This window comes from Lutjanus erythropterus, chromosome 4 (genome assembly GCF_056507025.1).
Source record: "Lutjanus erythropterus isolate fLutEry1 chromosome 4, fLutEry1.hap2, whole genome shotgun sequence".
NCBI lineage: Eukaryota > Metazoa > Chordata > Actinopteri > Lutjaniformes > Lutjanidae > Lutjanus > Lutjanus erythropterus.
The window spans coordinates 19,948,789-19,966,333 of NC_139320.1; the positions used below are offsets into that span (position 1 = coordinate 19,948,789).

At 40.9% G+C, this 17,545-nt stretch overlaps 1 protein-coding gene across 2 annotated transcripts in view; it reads right to left on the reverse strand.

Moving 5' to 3' along the window:
- Positions 1 to 17,545, reverse strand: part of dscamb (Down syndrome cell adhesion molecule b) — a 159,072-nt gene that overhangs the window by 5,791 nt on the left and 135,736 nt on the right. Inside the window, exons 17-32 of one of the 2 annotated variants that reach the window (XM_084717299.1) lie at positions 17,141 to 17,384; positions 16,219 to 16,365; positions 15,098 to 15,253; positions 14,596 to 14,729; positions 14,218 to 14,371; positions 13,148 to 13,265; positions 12,422 to 12,588; positions 11,530 to 11,628; positions 10,129 to 10,317; positions 9,422 to 9,712; positions 6,882 to 7,058; positions 6,573 to 6,603; positions 6,212 to 6,327; positions 5,916 to 6,065; positions 3,079 to 3,279; positions 2,172 to 2,474 (exon numbers count right to left, since the gene is read on the reverse strand). In XM_084717299.1, the coding sequence (XP_084573425.1) occupies positions 2,172 to 2,474; positions 3,079 to 3,279; positions 5,916 to 6,065; positions 6,212 to 6,327; positions 6,573 to 6,603; positions 6,882 to 7,058; positions 9,422 to 9,712; positions 10,129 to 10,317; positions 11,530 to 11,628; positions 12,422 to 12,588; positions 13,148 to 13,265; positions 14,218 to 14,371; positions 14,596 to 14,729; positions 15,098 to 15,253; positions 16,219 to 16,365; positions 17,141 to 17,384 (2,677 nt within the window). Of the gene's footprint in view, positions 1 to 2,171; positions 2,475 to 3,078; positions 3,280 to 5,900; positions 6,066 to 6,211; positions 6,328 to 6,572; positions 6,604 to 6,881; positions 7,059 to 9,421; positions 9,713 to 10,128; positions 10,318 to 11,529; positions 11,629 to 12,421; positions 12,589 to 13,147; positions 13,266 to 14,217; positions 14,372 to 14,595; positions 14,730 to 15,097; positions 15,254 to 16,218; positions 16,366 to 17,140; positions 17,385 to 17,545 lie in introns of both variants that reach the window. The other variant, XM_084717298.1, reaches the window with a different exon arrangement.

The following is a 17,545-nucleotide window of genomic DNA, read 5'->3' on the forward strand; positions in this document are numbered from 1 at the left end:
AGGTCTGACCCACTCACAACATGAGAAATGTACTACCAATTTTGCTGCTCAAGCTGAACTTGTATATTACTTCTTTTGTGCAATGTCAGAACAAAAATCATAACAAATAGCCAACAACCAGGAAACTATAGAGGCAACACAGCTTGTTTCTTATTCCTATAATGTTATGCCCCAAAGTAACTGACACCAGAGTCTAGCAGTCAGTGATGCCACACCAGCCTGAAGGCTGAGAGTCTGGTATTACACTGAACAGTCTCCACTGTGGCGGTAAAGTGCTGTTTTGTACTGAGTGACAATAGCTTGAGATAAGGCTGACAGATCAGCCTTTAGTTGCCCTCTCTCCCTGGTGAACTGGTGATATGAGTCTGCGAATGTTCAGAACATAATGAGGCTTGAAACTTAAGAAGCAGATCCGATGGCCTCAACTCTTGTCTGGTCAAACTGAGGATTCTGGGACCGTGTACCCTTGCGCGCACACACGCACACACACGCGCTTACATTTCTGGTCCTGCGATAGGACACCTCCAACAACGCTAATTATCAGTGGCCCCAGACACACTCTAACAGGACAGCAGATGGGATGATGGATGAGCTGTGTACACGTGTCAGGGAGAAGGCTGTCTGTCTGTTTGAACGTCTGCACATCTGTGTGTGTGGTCAGCAGCCCGCCGGCACACTCTGCCAGAACTGGTAACTGATCTGCAGGTCTACCCGGAGGAGCACAGGGTCACGTAAGGTGAGAAGACAACAAGCTGCAAGGAGAGCACAGCAGTTTTCCTCAAACTGCAGATGTAATGAAAGGCTTCTGAGACAGCCTTCATGTAGTTTAAAAAATGACATCAGTTACTAGCAAAAGATTGTTTTTTCTTTTCTTCTGTTTTCTCTCTTTCTAGAACACAAGTCATCCCTGGGGTGCTATTGGAAGAACTGCATCTCATAATCCTTGTTCATCAAGTGTGATGGGCTTGCTTACTGTTAAGGCTCTAAAAGTTGAAGGAAAACAAGGAGCGATTCCCCCAGAAGACCAAGAAAAAAGATGGAACACTTCCACAGAGTCTAATGTTCTGTGTAACGATTTAATGAGACTATATTGTATGGAGCAGCAGCCTGAAGACTAATGGGATGCACTGTTACGGCTGTATGTGTTCTCCCTGTGCTATGTCCCTTTGTCTTTCTCCAGCTCCAACCCTGATTGCCAGTGAGGTGCTCCTGACCTGAGCGAGGTGCTTAAAAGCACCTGTGAAGGCAGCAGAGGACAGGGGCTTGTGGCATTGGGACTGCTGGTCTTCTTGTCTCAGCATGGGTTTTTTTGTAGTGTTAAACTTGAGATATATCTATGTGTCTTTTTTGTTAGTCCTGAATTAGTCTGTCTTCATTTAGTTTTTATCTTGATTTAGTATTGTTGTGATTTATACTGTGTTTTAAATATAACATACAACTGAAAACAGGTTTAAAGACACAGTGAAATAGAAAATACATATTCTAAGTTCTTACCCTTTGTCCCCATGTTAATATGTGATTTAGCTAACCATCATTATAAAACTGCTCTTAGCTGTTAGTTTGTATGTTATAGCAGCTACAGTAACAGAGCAAAATAATAGCAGGTGGGGTTATCATTATTTATTTATACCTCATCCTCTATCTCCTGATCTAATGACACATGTGAGAGAGGTGTGGACCTTGTGCTGTTTCAAGTGTCCTTGTGAGTTCTCATCATATTAAGTCTACTTCAACCTGTTTTTTAGTCAAGTTTTGGTAATTGAAAACTGTTCACATTTTAGTTTTTATTAGTCTTCAGATTATTTTGAACATTTCAGTCAATCCTGTCCATTCAAAGCCAATAATCTTTGGTCATTTTTGCATTCAGGCAATGCATTCATTATTTTCTCAGCCTCATTCTAACAAAAATATTCCCAAATATTAGGTTTCATCCCTTGTTAAAAATAAACAAATTGCCTATTGTGTGGATGAAGGCAAACAGACCTCTACAGCTTCAAATTTGCTAAGCTATGCTCACTTTTTGAACAGCCCAGTCAAGTCTCTCGGATTTGATGACAGCCGTCATTTAACTACCCAGTCCAGTGCAATGGAAAAGGTAAAAAGGGGCTGCTCTGTGACTGTCAGAGAAAAACAAGGTTGAATGAGTTGTGCGGTAAACTCCACTTCCTCACCAGGTCTGTGCGCCTTGGGCACGGCCATGTTCATGACCCGACTGACATCCTGAGGTTTAGGCGGCGAAGCAGTAAAGCGGCAGATGCCTGACTCGGACGGCGTGCTGGAGGTCAGGCTGTCAGTGTAGTCATTGGTCCCTGCTGTCATCTGCTCGGATGAGGTGTCAGAGATGAAGCACTCGGTGATGGTGAACTTGGCGTGGCGGAGCTGCTCTTCCATCTTGGCGTGCTCGTAGGCTCTGGCCAGCTCCTCGTAGGTGGAGGACGCACTCTCTGTTGACACCATGCTGCTCCGTGCACGATCTGATAAATACACATTACACATCATGATACACAAGTTCAAGTATTGTTAAAATAAAGGCAAAACTGAACTTTGTGAGAGTCGCCCTTATAGCTCAGTTGGTAGAGCATGCGCCCCATGCATAGAGGCTATTAGTCATCTCCATGGGTTCATCTCCTGCCTGTGGCCCATTTGCTGCCTGTCATCCCCTCTCTCTATGCCCCCTTCCCTGTCATATCTTCACCTATAAACATAAAGGCAAAAGCCCAAAAATAACTTTTAAAAAAATTTACTTTGTGGTGTTTTTATGTTTTGGGGGCAGTTTCAGTTTTATCTGACAGAGTAAATGGAAAATGGCGTAGGTTTAAGTTGGATTCACACCCTGGAAGCCTCAGCCAAGACTACGCCCCAAAGTTGCACTTTCAAATGGAAAAACTACAGCCAATATGTTTTGGATTGCCTGAAAAACAGCGCGAGAGCCATGCAGATCACCTTCTCACTTGAAAATCTATCAAAAGCAACATGAATTCTGTCACATCCCCCCCAACTGTGTAACACTAATCATACAAAAAGGATGCGTGTACATGTTGTTCCTGTGATGGTCACCTCCGCCCTGCTCTACTCTACCTGTGTCCTGTGAAGGGCTGACACTGTAGCTGTCACTCTCCTTGTCCACAGATCCGGTGGCGCGTGGCGTGGGGAGTCTCCAGTCAGTGGTCAGGGTGTGTGAGGAGCTGGTGGGGTGCGGCCGGTTTAGGGTCCACTGGCTGGCGTAGCGGCTCCGTGCCGCGGCAGGACCAGCTTTGGCAGTGCGTCTGGCAGTGGGATCTGATGAGGAGAGTACAGGACAGATTGTTGGTGAACTGAGCTAAAACTCAGTTTCTGCAGGTCACATTACATTACAGTACATTAAAGACCTTTTAAAACCATTATGAATAGAGTTCAATACTTATTTTAGATCCATTTTCCATTTTGACTGGGTTACACAGTTTACATTGATGCTTATTGGTTCCGTGTTGGTTTTGTTTTGTAGTTTTTACTAAAAACACAAGCAAGACTGAGGTTAATGCAACTTTATACAACTCTCATTAACTTCATAATCCAATCAATTTTCAAGATCCGTTAAAACTGAATTTGATTCAGCTGCCAACTGCATGCTGACAAATGTTTTAGATGAACAAAATGTTCATACACTTAAATATTCAGAAATACTCTGAATGGATCTGAACTCAAGTCTGAGAGCTTCTTTTATCTGAAAAAATAGATATTAGTGCTTGAATAAAACAGTAAATCATTATTTCATTCATAGGCATGCACCAGTGATTCCTGAAAGAGTCAATGTGTACCTGGGACTGAGCAGCATAAACTGCATTCTTTCAAATTCGTCTTACAAAATCTAATCCATAAGAACTGTATTTGTCTCCAAGAGTTTCCAAAGTTTCCAAATTACTCTGTCGGTCGTAGAATGAAAATTATTTCTGTCATCATTGTACAGAATTAAAATGTATCATCAAACAAACAAACACATTCAAGCCCACAGGGACACATTTGCCTCCAGCAGCTGGGGCCCAGTGCTCGACAGACACAAACCTGCAGGAAAAAGTTAACACTTGACCCTGTTTTTGCATCATTACAGTGACCCTGCTAACATTAGATGTGGCCCATCAGTAACCAAAAACGACATGATTTGTAGCTGGAGTCTAACATCGAGAGGGGGGAAATATGTCTCTCCTGCTGTGTTGTGGTACAAATCTACAGTTTAGCCCTTCAGTGAACACTGAACATTACCATCCCACAGCTCTGTGCAGTGACATCACCATCAATCTTAAGCTCTAACTGTCTCTATACAGACATATAAATAGTATCATATTCAGCCTGACCCAGACAGGCTGCTGCTTTGTGCACCAACGGGCCAAATCAGAATGAGACCCTTTAGAAAAGGCCTGGATTGGATCTGTGCAGAGAAGAATGGTGCTGGTAATTGTAGTAGGTCGGACAGTAATTCTATCAGCGGGGATGGACGGATGAAATGATGGAGGTGTTTATCCAACAAAAAGAAAAAGGATGAGTCAGCAAACTGGGTTCATGCCCCGCTGGCCAGGTTAAATGAACCAATCGTATGACTGTATGTTTGTGTGTTAATGTGTGTGTGTGTGTGTGTTGAGGCTGTGCTTGTGTTTGCAAGTCTGTGTTAGTACATAACTGTGGTATTGTTCTGTGCTTTTTATGTTGTTGTGTGTGTGTTTATATTACACTGTGCCATATGTGTGTGTGTGTGTGTGGACACACATTCAGGCTGTAGGGACATATATCTGTTTACTGTTGAAAAACTCAACAGCAATGTCACTTTCCAGAAATCATGCCAAGTGCCATCTAGTTCCATTATATTAGAGAGCATTATAAGAGAAGGACTACTGCTGTATCTCCAAAACTTGCCAACGCATGCTAACTATCTATATCATGGGTCCTCAACTTTAATGTGGCCCCTAACATAAATCCAACATACAATTATCAAAGATAAATTGGCCTGTTCATAAAAGAAATATAAATATTTAATTTATACAACATTGATGAAAGGCAACCTATGAATCATTGTTCTGATGAAGTGGAAACACAACTGTGTGTATGTGTGTTTGTTGTTTTGTCTTCCTATGTGGATGTACTGTTGGTGATGAGAAACAAATATATTTAAAGAGCACTGTATATTAATGGAAAAAAATATGTTCTTTTTGCAGATGACCTGCATGTCTATCTTTACTAAAACTATTATAAAAGTAAATCATAGTAACAATATCTTAGTCTGTATTAGCCAGTTTAGTTGGAAAAATATCACATTTTTGCACCATCTGCACAAAATCATCTCAGTGCTCGACTAATCTGAGTGTGCATGCCTGCATTTACAGTGTATGTGCATGTGTGCACTCAGGTCCAACTGGCCAGTTGGAGCAGGGCAATCAGGTGAGGACGTGTCAAGAAGAGGCAGGGAGATCACTACTCTTCATCAGTTCTGCTTCAACGGAGCTCAAACAGCAGAAGCCCAGAGGCCGCTCCGCAGCACCACTGCCGTGTCTTTGTAACCTCGCTGCTAGAAGGAGGCTCATACGCTTTTCAAGTGCAGTCTACACTTAAGTTAAGACGAAGTGGGAAAGCTATTTTCGTTGTATGTAATTCAGATGAATGTGCAGTGAAATGCTATTACCAGTATTTATATTTTATGGTTCTGAGGCAAATATCTTTTAAAATGACATCAAACTACCAGAACATAACTATATAGATTCAGGGAGGGAATTAGCAGTGCAAGATTCATGGCTGCAGAGTAACCAAATAAAAACAAAACCCCAGCTTTTGCCACAAGACACACAAGACAGCACTATGTTATGATTAGTAACACAGGTCCTGCACAGTAGCATTAGTATTAGTATTAAAGGAAATAAATGGTGAGCACTGACGGTGGTGGGACTCACTGGTTCCAGGCCTAGCATCGGACACGTCCACCAGTGGTCCAGTGGCCTGGGACAGAGACTGGTAGTGGACTGTGTGGGTCACTGTGGAGGATTTTTGCTTGTTTGTCTCTCCAAAGTCGTTGTCTGTCAACAGCACAGTGGACCTGTCATCTAAGAGACAGAAAAAGAATAGAAAGAGCAGGAAAGAGGGGGGAGCAGGAAGAGACAAAAGGAAGCATAAAACAGAAAAAACTATTATATTAGTCAAGAGCTTAATAAATATGGTGACTCACAAGGTCTCACTTCAAGTATCTTACCGATTGTCTCCATGGTATCCCTCTCCTCAATGAGGAGCTGGGCTCTGGGGATGTCGATGTGCATTCTTAACGTCTGCTGCTGCTTGTTCACCGTGTCTGGAGTCCGCGTGTTCTTACTGGGGAGGTTAATGAGAAAAATCCATTACTTTCCAGCTGTGTGATTCTGCATTGTATGGCAGAAATGCTAATTCAATTTCATTCAAGTTGATAAGTAGCTGTAAGAAGGCAAGAGGGACAGCATATCCAGCGCGCAATATGTTTGATTTTTACTGATGGGCACGGTACCTCTGGGCTACACTGTGATTTATGTTCGCTGCTTAAAGGAAAACAGCTAGCATAAATTAAAATTAAGTGTACATACCTCATCAGCATTTCTGCCAGGCTTTTGGCATCTGTGAAGTCAGCAAAGAGGTAGTTAATACCATAATAGCAGTGTCCTAGTTGATAAGCTAGAGCAGTGGAAATACTGTACAATCACTGACAATTTTGCTTATAAAAATGCAATGAGAGCATGTTAGAAAGCTGGAAAACCAAACATGGAGGTGTTTGACCTGAAGATACAACTTCTGGAGTTTCTTAAATACTAAAGCAAAGTTTTGCCTCTCAGTTCAGATCATTGACAAATACTAAGATGAACAACATGAGAGCTGTAACCCACAAACCAACCCACCTCTGAGTCTCTTGAGTCTCTGCTCCCTTCTCCTTCTTTTTAGCACCATAAGCATGATAAAGACCAGGACGGCTACCACGAGAATAGAGGTGATGGTCACCACCATCTTCAGACCTCCGCTGCCTGACATGTTGTCTGAGATGGGATCTCCTGTCTTCAGCAGAGGAGGGATGGTACCTTGGAAAATAAACACATTCAGACATTTATGAGAGCCTCATCTGACTCTTAATCAGAGTTTTTGCTGTTTGGCTCAGCAAAACGCTGATCTGTTTTGTTACTGTTTGTGTGAAGCATTTGTTCCGAACCACGCTACTTTGCTCATTTTATGCATCACCAAATAATAATGTGTAACACCAAAATAACAAGATTTAAAAAACTGATTCCTGAAAGTAAAGGGTGGAACTTTAAGCATTTGTATGCAGCACAGTCAAAGATTATAAGAGGTGAAAAATGCTTGTAAATTAAACTTTGAATATTGATTTTTCACATGCTTGCTTTTAATGTGCAAACTTGTTTTAATCCTTGAATCCCTTAAGCTACATTTTTCAAGTTGATTCAACAAACAATTCTGTTGTTAACACATTAGAAAAGTAATTTAGGACCTTTATGAGCCTCTTACTCGAGCTTTGTACACATTATTATTGATATTATTCATATAATTAGACATCAATCCATCAATTTTTGAACAGCAGCCTGGAGCTTCTCTCAGCACACACTGGGTTCAACGTAGAGAGGGCCAACACATGACACATAGTAGAGATACACTCCTACACTCCGTCATCTCCATAATTACCTCAGCATAGTTAAAAAGGTGAATCCCTGATACAATGTACCAAGGTTTTTCCCTTCAACTGAAGGATGTATTTATATACTTGAACATATTTACTATTCCAAAGGCAAAACAAAATCTTTTAATTTATGAGACTTTTTTTTTCAATTTATGATTAAAACAGAGGTGGTGGGTCTCAGACAACATTTGCCTGATTTAACCTGACTTTCAGTATAAGCCACACCCACCTCTGGTCTTCCATCCATATTAGAAAGAGATAATTTTGTTGGTTGAACAGATTCAGATACAAGTGATGACGCTCTGTGCAGCTCTAACATTCAGACAAGTAAGCACATTTACATCAACAGGAACAAGTCTTCAGGTCACCTGACCTTAATGGAAGAAAATTCATCCAGACACGTTAAAAAACAAAATAGAAAAAAACAACTGGTGGTTATAAATACACCCTTACTTCAATGATATTGCTTCATTATTTTGTTGATCCTGATGCCTTCCCATTTTGTTGATCACACAATTAAAATACATTTTTCTCCTCGGTCATAGTACATGGAAGCTGGGGCACCAGGTTTGTAGGACACTGAACATGTGCTGTTAGTCTCCTGGGCTGCAGCTCAACAGCTGAGCTGAGCTATAGACCGACAGTCAAACTGACAACAGCATCCACACAAGCATGCACACACACACGCAAAAGCACATCCGCTCGCACATCACATCCTGACAGGCAGCTTACACGTCTCAGCAAAACCCTTCAAAGGAAATTAATGAATAGTCTGGAGTGCACCACAGAGTTCTCACCACCTCCTATCCTTCTTTACAGCTTATACACTTCCTTTGTGCATGATTGACACAATCTGTAGCCCGAGGCAAATAAAGCTACAGCATGGCCCGTGGAGAATCTGAAGACTGTCCCCGTATTCTTACTCAGCTGAGCCGTCAGAATACCTGTCAATTTGTTCAAAGGCTGACAAAACCGCCTTATTCACAAAGCACAACTGCAGGGTAGAACTGCAGAATGGCACTTCATGCTGAAATACTGCTGCCATGAACAATCGCAATAAAGTAGGGCTGCAACACTGTTTAAACTGATGTAATGGTATATCAAAAAAATATTAATAGTAGGACAGCCCTTTCTGGAGGGAAACTACTGTTACATGAGCCAGATATCACTTTCTCCACAGCCACTAGCCTCCAGTCATTTTACCTTGCAAAACACAGGAGCTGCTGGTCTACCACTTCATCATAAACTAACAGATCAAGTCAGCGGTAGACCAGCAACTCCTTGATCTGTGAGGTAAAATGACTAATTTTACCTGTGAAGTTTAGTTGGTTTGGAGAGGCGGTCTTTTATAATGGCAGTGTCCTGTTGTACATTGCATAGCTTCTGTGCTTGTGCTCCTTTCTGCTTCCCCTACCTGTGGGGCATGTCAGCCAATATCTACTGTAGGTAATACACCAACTATGGATAAGTAAAACTCCACATCAAATATTTCAAGCTATCCCTTTTAACGAGATGGAATTTAATATATAAATACGCAAACAGAAGAAGAAACCAGAAGAAACCTTTTTAGTTGGTCTTTATACCATTTTCTGTTCTATGTCATTCATTTTATCCACTTAAACTTAAAATTAGACATGTTTGGCCACATTTTCAGTTTGGATTGAAAAAATTGCGACTAAGATTTCTGTTCGATCCTGATCCAATCATCCATATCTGTGCAACTCTGTGAAAATCTGTTTAATCCAAACTCACTTCCGTCAGCATTGAGAGTAGCAAACGTGATCCTCTTTTCTGCTGAGCCGGCGCTGTTGGTGACCTTCATCTGCAGTTCATACCAGGTCCCCTCCTGCAAGTCGTACAGGATGTAGCTCTTGGTCAGCGATGTGCGCTGGGCAGTGGTCCAGGTGGCCGAGTCCACTACTCGGTACTCCAGTATGAAGGAGGTGATTGGACAACCGCCGTTGTTCCAGCCGACCAGGTTGAGCCTGGCCCTCGTGGAGTTGATGCTGGTGAAGAGTTCATGTTCTTTGGCAAACTGCGGTTCTGAGGAGGAGACAGACAGAAAAGATGATCACAGTTCAAAAAGTTTCACAATCGAACCGACGTTTAACTTTTGTGGACACAAAAGTGAAAGTCAATGAAAGTCAAATGAAAACTAGTCAACCAGCTCTGAGGAATATAACTGAGTTCTGAGTTCTGAGTTTTTAAGATCAATGTAAACAAAATTGTATCACAGCTTCAGATTACAGTGGCTGCAAAAAGAAAATATTCCCTAACCTACTTTAATTCATTCTACCACTGCAGTTATTAGAGAAGAACAATTGAAATATAATGATGGGAAGATGACTCCCAGACGGAGTTGCTCTGAATGATCTTAGACAACATGATTAGTTGTATTACAGACGTGGATTTTGACTGATTCAGAGATTTAAAAAGTAGCAAACAAATTCACTCCTTACCTTTCCCATGAGTCTTAGCTTCAATGATCTCACTGATGCGCCCTGGCCCCACTGCATTCTGGGCCGTCAGGGTGAATTTGTACCAGGTGCCGCACTTCAGGTTCTCCAGACGGTAGGAACGTTCACTGGGGCTGATGGGAAAACTGCCCCACTGCTCACTGTTGTCCTCTGAATACTGCAGGATGTAACCTGAGGAGATGCATGAAAGAAGGGAAAAAGTAGGAGTAATTATACAGAAAAAATTACTTTTATTAAACCATAAATTATACATCTTTCTTGTAATACAATCATTTTGATGTAAGTATTTTTTTTTCCATCTGAATAATATGAAAGTATGGCATGAGGTTGTCTAATGATATGATTATATATTCACTCCCAATCAGATGAATTTGGAACATATACGTGGCGGTGTTGATGAAGGGGTACTTGAGTTGATCAGACAGTATATGTCTTACATAAAAGTTCAGGACCCACTTTGATAAAATGAACAACCCTTGATACTTCACATTAGCTTCAGTCCAGTAATCAAGGTGACAACATGTAGATTTAATGAAATCTTTGGTAAATGCTTATACAAGACCAAGTCTGTCTATTATACAACTGTAGATGAACAGTAATGAATCTTTTGCAGCTGCCAACAGGAACACAGTCACAGGTTTTTGGTTTAGTTTTAGTAAATAATTAAGTGTTTGACCTGTTTGTCCACCAAATGAAAAGTCAGAGATCACTTACATCATTAAGATTCATCCTCAGGGCACCATGAACGACTGTACCAAATTTCATGACAATCCGTCCAATTATTCTGTTATTCAGTTATAGTTTTCTGAACCAAAGTGTTACCATGACAGTCTGAGGACAGCCCGACCGACCAGCACTGCCTTCCCTAGAGCATGCTGCAAGCCCAGCTATAAATAGACAATTGCAAGCTTAGGTGTGTGTATTTTGGTGATGGATGAGGCTGTGAGCAGGGAAGCAAAACAAATATCACAGAGAAGGTATCACGGACAGCTTTTATAGGGACTACAACTCTACAGACAGCAGCCCCATGATTAGGAGCAATGATAAATCACCACAAATCGTCCGAGTGTGATTGCACTTTCTTTAAGATGGAGCGCTTTAATCTTTCACTTAAACAGACCTAATCTTCCCAGCTGCTTTTTAATCTACCTTTTAGGACTCAGGTATTCGGCCCAATCGCTAGATAATGAGAAACACGAGCAAAAACATAAATGTTGGACCAGAGTAACGGAGAAGGTGACATTGGTTATCACGGCGAGGTGATTCTTCTTATATGAAAGATAATCTATGTAGTTGGAGCATATTTGTGTGTGTAAGCTGTCATGAAACTGTCCACTGTGCAGCTTCAAATTTATGTCTTATGTGTGTGTGTGTGGCTCTCACCTCGAATGGAGCTCCCTCCGTTGTCTCCAGGTATCCATGACAATGTGATTGATGTGGTGGTTGTCTTGGTAACTGTGAGGCGTGGCTGGTCAGGAGGGACTGAAGGAAAAAAAACATAAGTTCCCTGCACGGTTAGTATTTGTATTAAACTGCCTTATGTTGCCTTGCCAAGATTAAGTGTTTAATCTGGGTCACACTTTATTTTACACTAATAAAACATAATAAACTATATTTTGCATTAATCTGAGGAAAAACTACAAATAATATGTTCCTTATTATGACCTAATTAGACACCATACACCTAAAGGTACACTAATAAGACGTAACAAGCTGTACTTTGTATCAAATTAGACAAAGACTAAAGTATATTATGTTATTTATTAGACAGCATTTGACCTGTTATTAGACCCATTTTAGACTTGACTGGAGAGATAAATGGAGGAGTAACAGACAATAATGATCCAATAAAGGGTCTAATACTGTCTAATGAAGAACATATCATTTCCAAGTTTTGCATAATTTTATATCAAGTAGAGCTTGTTACATCTTGGTGCACTGTTGTGTATATAGTGTCTAACTAGGGTATATCTATTTTCTAATATCTAACATATCATTTGTAGCTTCTGCCAAATTTGATACAAAGTAAGGCTTGTCATGTCTTTAAAGTGTACTGTAATTAAGTGCGACTTGTGTAACACACAATGTTGTGTCCCCGTCAGGACACCACACCCCTGGCCAAGGCAGAGCGACCATTTGCTGAGGATGATTTATGAAAGGAAGGGGGCAGAAACTTTAGTGCTTGGAGATTTGGTGGGAGAAGAAGTATTATATAACCTAGCAGCTGTTCAAGCTCAAAGCACAAACACACTTAAACTTCTGTCTGACTGCTTGCCTTGGACCTGCAGGTTGAGTGTGATCTCATCTGACCCCCAGTTGTTGCTGGCCACGCAGCTGTAGTTCCCAGAATCCTCTGCTTTCACAGTACGAATGATGAAGCTGCCATTGCCGTGAACGCTGCGACGACCATCCACCAGGACAGGTGTAGGGGTTCCATTAGTGCTGGAGAGAGTCAGAAACAATGTGAGGGAAATTCTTATTCGATAGAATTATAAGGAAAATCATGCATTACAATATGCCTTGATGAAAAGCCGAGGGTAACCCCAGGGTTCCCCGAGGTAAGTAAAAGATTTTTTAAGACCTTTTTATTCCCACTTAGCATGGAATTTAATGACAACTTACTGGCATGGTATGGGAGATTTAATGGAAAATCAGTATGGATTTTAAGCCTTAGAATACAACTGTTTACCAAGTACATGAATTATTAATAATAACAGGGTTGCCCTTGCAGTTTGGATTCTGCTGCCACTTAAAAATGGCAGAGCTTTGGCACCCTCCACGGTTAAGAGTGTAAAGCAATTCACTGGCGTATAGAGTATCTGTGCCGTCATGAAATCCAAGTCACACCAATGTAGGAAGCTGTATCCATAGGATTTTATTAACAATGTTTTAAAAAAGAGCAAGAGCAACATTTACAACAGTGAAGTCATGATATATTCTTGGAAGTTTGATATTTTACCTGTACTAAGCAGTGCTACATGATTGTTTATGTCTGACTTACTTTCCCTTCAGCCACTTGATGGTAGGAGGAGGGTCTCCAACAGCCTTGCACGGTAAAACAATGTCCTTCATCCAGGGAGTGGTCACTGTCCCATTGAAGGTCAGAATCCTGGCTGGAGCTAAAAACAAAACAAACACACAACTGTGTTGGTGATGTAAATCAGTGTTTCTCAGATGGAGTACTGCAGGTTTTTTTTTTTAAATGTTAATAAAAAAAATCAGTCATGCATAGTTTCCACATTATTATATTGTAATAAGTTCAATTAAACATGTCGGCCTAAATGTAAGTTTGATGAAACCACATTTTATATTCAATATCCCTATTTCCAATGTAATCGTTAACTTTCAAAAACTGTCAACTGCAATGAAACCTCACCAAAGAAAAGAGCAACAAACACAGTCATGTTCACCGCGAGTGGGAAGCAAGTTTTGGTATTAAATGACAGATGAAAACCAAAAAATGGGTTTGTGGTTGAAATGTAGCAGTAATACAAGTGAAAACTTGGAGAACAAAGTGAAAAATAAAATGATAACAGAGCTAACAAAATACTGTCAGTATCACAGTGAAAACGTTTTAATGATATCATTTCAATGAGCTGACAGTAATGGCGCAGTGCTGACTGTAACTCTTTATGCATTTTTTTCCCTACCAAAAATGTTTAGCACTGGTCAGGGGGTACTTGGCTGAAAAAAAAGTTTCAAAGGGGGTACAAATTTGACAGACATTTGAGAACCACTGGTCTGAATGGATGATGCATTCATCAGCCTTCAAGAAAATAAAACAAATAAAAAGTGCTTTTTCATGTGATTAAGCTGTTTAACACGCTTCCTTTCTGTCTGTTATCATTTACCTAAAAATGTGACATAAATACATTGCATGTTCACTTTTGAATAATAAATTTATACCTTCATGAAAACCAGTATTCTATGGATAATTATGATTCATGTACAATATATCAATTACTAAATGGTCCTCTACTTATTTTTAATTATGCTTTGGATGACAATAAATGTATGAATCTGAGGAATATCAAAGGTTATCATGGGACCAGCTTGGTGAAAGTGGTGCACCTTTGGCCAGAGGTTCCACTGTGATCTTCTCACTATTGTTGCCGTGACCTGCAGCTGTCACAGCCACCACCCAGATACTGTACTGTCTGTTTCGAGCCAGATTGGGGATCCTGTAGAAATACGCATCTGGAGACGCCTCAAACTCACTCATCACCTGTAAAACAGAGAGAGAGGAGAGATTAATGTATCACTGAGCAGCAGCAGTGTTCAGAAACATTTATATGGTTTGATTCAAAGCTTTATTGCAACAAGCATGGGTGCCATTCTGGCATATTTTAATGTTTGAGTCACTCCAGACCACAATCACCTGAACTGGCTGTGACAAAGTGGGTGGGAAATTTGATCGCTGAAAATCTTGTGGTATACAAATGCTATTACCATCGGATGCAGGTTAGAACAGAAGACGATGTATTTCCTGATGATGCCATTGAGTTTGAGCGGAGGCAGCCAGGACACAAACACCACAGAGCTGCTGGAGGCCGCAGCCTTAACCCCCGCAGGAGGACCAGGAACTGGGGGAGAAATGAACAGTGTAGGGCTCAGAGGTGCCAAGATAAACATACTGAATATGGAAGCATATGTGGCTTTAGTATGTATGGCTATACTTATAAATCATAAAGCATAAGCAGACCAAATATTCTTATTTTACAATCATGAAAACGTTCAACTTTAGATCCAAGTGGGCAATAAGAATTTATGTAGTGACATCTGAAAAATCCCCAGCACAGAAACACTTATCCTATAGTAGTCTCCCGAGAAAATATCATATCCCTTTTGGAAAATTATTATTAAATCATTTTTCTGTTTTCTAAGATTTGCAGTAGGCTCAACATAAATTTGAGAGCATGACCTCTGTCATATCTGGTAATGTGTGTCATACCATCCTCTTTAGTGCGGACGTAGATCTGTTCACTGCGTACTCCGTCTCCAGCATTGGTGAAGGCTAAGACCTGGATGCTGTAGTTGGTGTACTTCTCCAAACCATCCAGCTCCAGAGATGGCTGATTGGTGGTCACGTTCCTGATTTCACCCAGTTCTGACACAGGAGAGGAGTCATGTTAATGAGCCTGGGATTCACTCCAGCGAGAACAGCTTGGTGTCATTACTATGAATGCTAATAACACCAACTGTTATTTCAGCAATGAAAAGTTATGAAAACATTTGTCACCTGTGATTAAAGCTAACATTTGACTCCAGTCAGTATAGATCATGTATAGGAAGCATCCTTTAGTATAATGAAGCATTTTAACCAGGTTTTCACTTCTGGCCTGATTCCTCTCTCATCTCCATTCTTCTACTTTTCTCTCCTTCCTCATGCCCTGTCACCCAGAGCTGAGGCACTGGGCCTCACTGAGTTATTGCGTTGTGAATTATTGATGGAGACCAGCCAGACTGCAGGTTGGATCACTGCTATACAGCAGGGTATACATTCAGGGGAAAAACAAAGGAACCACAAATATTTCCTCTGTGCACTGCAGCCTTTGTGTTTCCACTGTTGATCAGTATGAGAAAAACACATAATCTCTATACTGGAATGTGGCACAAACTGTCAAAATCATGATGTTGCTGTTCAGCAAGTATGTAAATTAAAATTGTAGATCAAAAACATAGGTGGTATTTTAAATATAAATAAATAAGCTGCTGAAAATTACACCTAAAATTTGAAATGTACAAAGGCAACACAGTGGTATAATTAACCTCAAGTAGAATAAGTCAGATAAACAGTGGATAGAGTGGTTAATGAGCCACGATTGTCCCTTACTCAGAAAAACACTCAACAAGACAGCTTAAATTATCCAAGTTACACCACCTCTAAAACTCACGCCACCATATTATAGTACAATAATACCACAGCTTCCCCTGGTGGATGAACCATGACAGCAAGCAACAGCACAGAAACCCAACACTGATGACAAATTGACTTAGATGCATTGACTTAAATGGCAGGTAAACTACGTGGATCTATAAATAGACTCAGTGTTTGTGTGTTGACGGTGATACCTCCATCAGGCAGGTTGGCCCAGTAGATGACTCTGTATCCCTGCAGGTTTCCATTGAGAGCCTCTCTGGGCAGAGGCATCCAGGAGAGCGAGATGACCTCCGGGGACTTTGCCACAGCCAGGACATTTTCAGGAGGTCGAGATGGTACTGACAGAGATAGAAGGGGACGTGGGCTTAATGGAGGCTTGTTGGAGTGGCAACACTGGTGACAGTCTGGACAAGTACCCTCATGTAGGCAATTCACTGAGTACCACAAATGAGTTCGAAAAGTGACTGCCGTCACTGAATATCACATCTGTTTGGAACCATTTCTATACCACATCTGACTATGACACTGTCGCATACATTTTCTTCTTTACTGAGAAAAACAAATCATATGATGACCAGAGAAGACATTAATGAAAAGTTTAATTCTAAAAATGGTTGATTGATTTAGTCATTAACTGTCTCTAACTCCTGAATTATTAGATTAGAGTGAAAAAGATCTAAAGTTGAAAACATGATTTTAACAAAACCCAATCCAAATTATCATTTTATTGAGAATAAAAGGTAAGTGTTTCTTTTTTTTTTTTAAATTAGGGCTTTGAATACAAGAAATGACTCTTTATATTTTGTCAAATCAGTAAACATGTCTTCCTTAATGAGACACTTCAGCAGAATAGAACTAAAGATCAGATTTGTCTGCCAGATGTAATTCAACAAATGTCCAGCAGAGGGGAGCCTTTTCACAAGAATATGTTGGAGCTTTTTTGAGAGGCTAGGGGAAAACGGATACGGGGGTCAAATTGCTTAAAAACGCAATACAACAATAAAGTAATAATCCAATAAACTATATGAAAGATCCTTAACATTAAGTCAAGTGGACATTTACAGCAACACATACAGTGTAAAACACATCAGACTGACCACACCCCCTCCTTACCATCCTCCAGGGTTTTGGTGACCACCTGCTGCGAGGATGGCCCAGTGCCCGCCCTGTTTGCAGCCTGCACCACCACGCTATACTGAGTGAACTTCTTGAGGTTGTCCAGCATGATGCTCTCTGTGGTGTCTCCCGTGGTGTCCACGCTGATGATGGTGAACTGGTGGCTCCCGCCAGGGCTGTACTCCCTGTAGCCCACCTGGTAGCCGCGGATCACGCCGTTCTGCAGGTGCTTCTGGGGAGGCTGTGAGACAAGGATCAGGACAAACAAAATGGTTAGAAGACAAATGGACTTGGACAACTTTTACTCAAATTATTAAAATATTAAACACTGAATCCTACAGCAGCCACCTCATTACACAAAAAATTATACTGGAAGTTTATGTAGAGTTCTGAACCTTGACT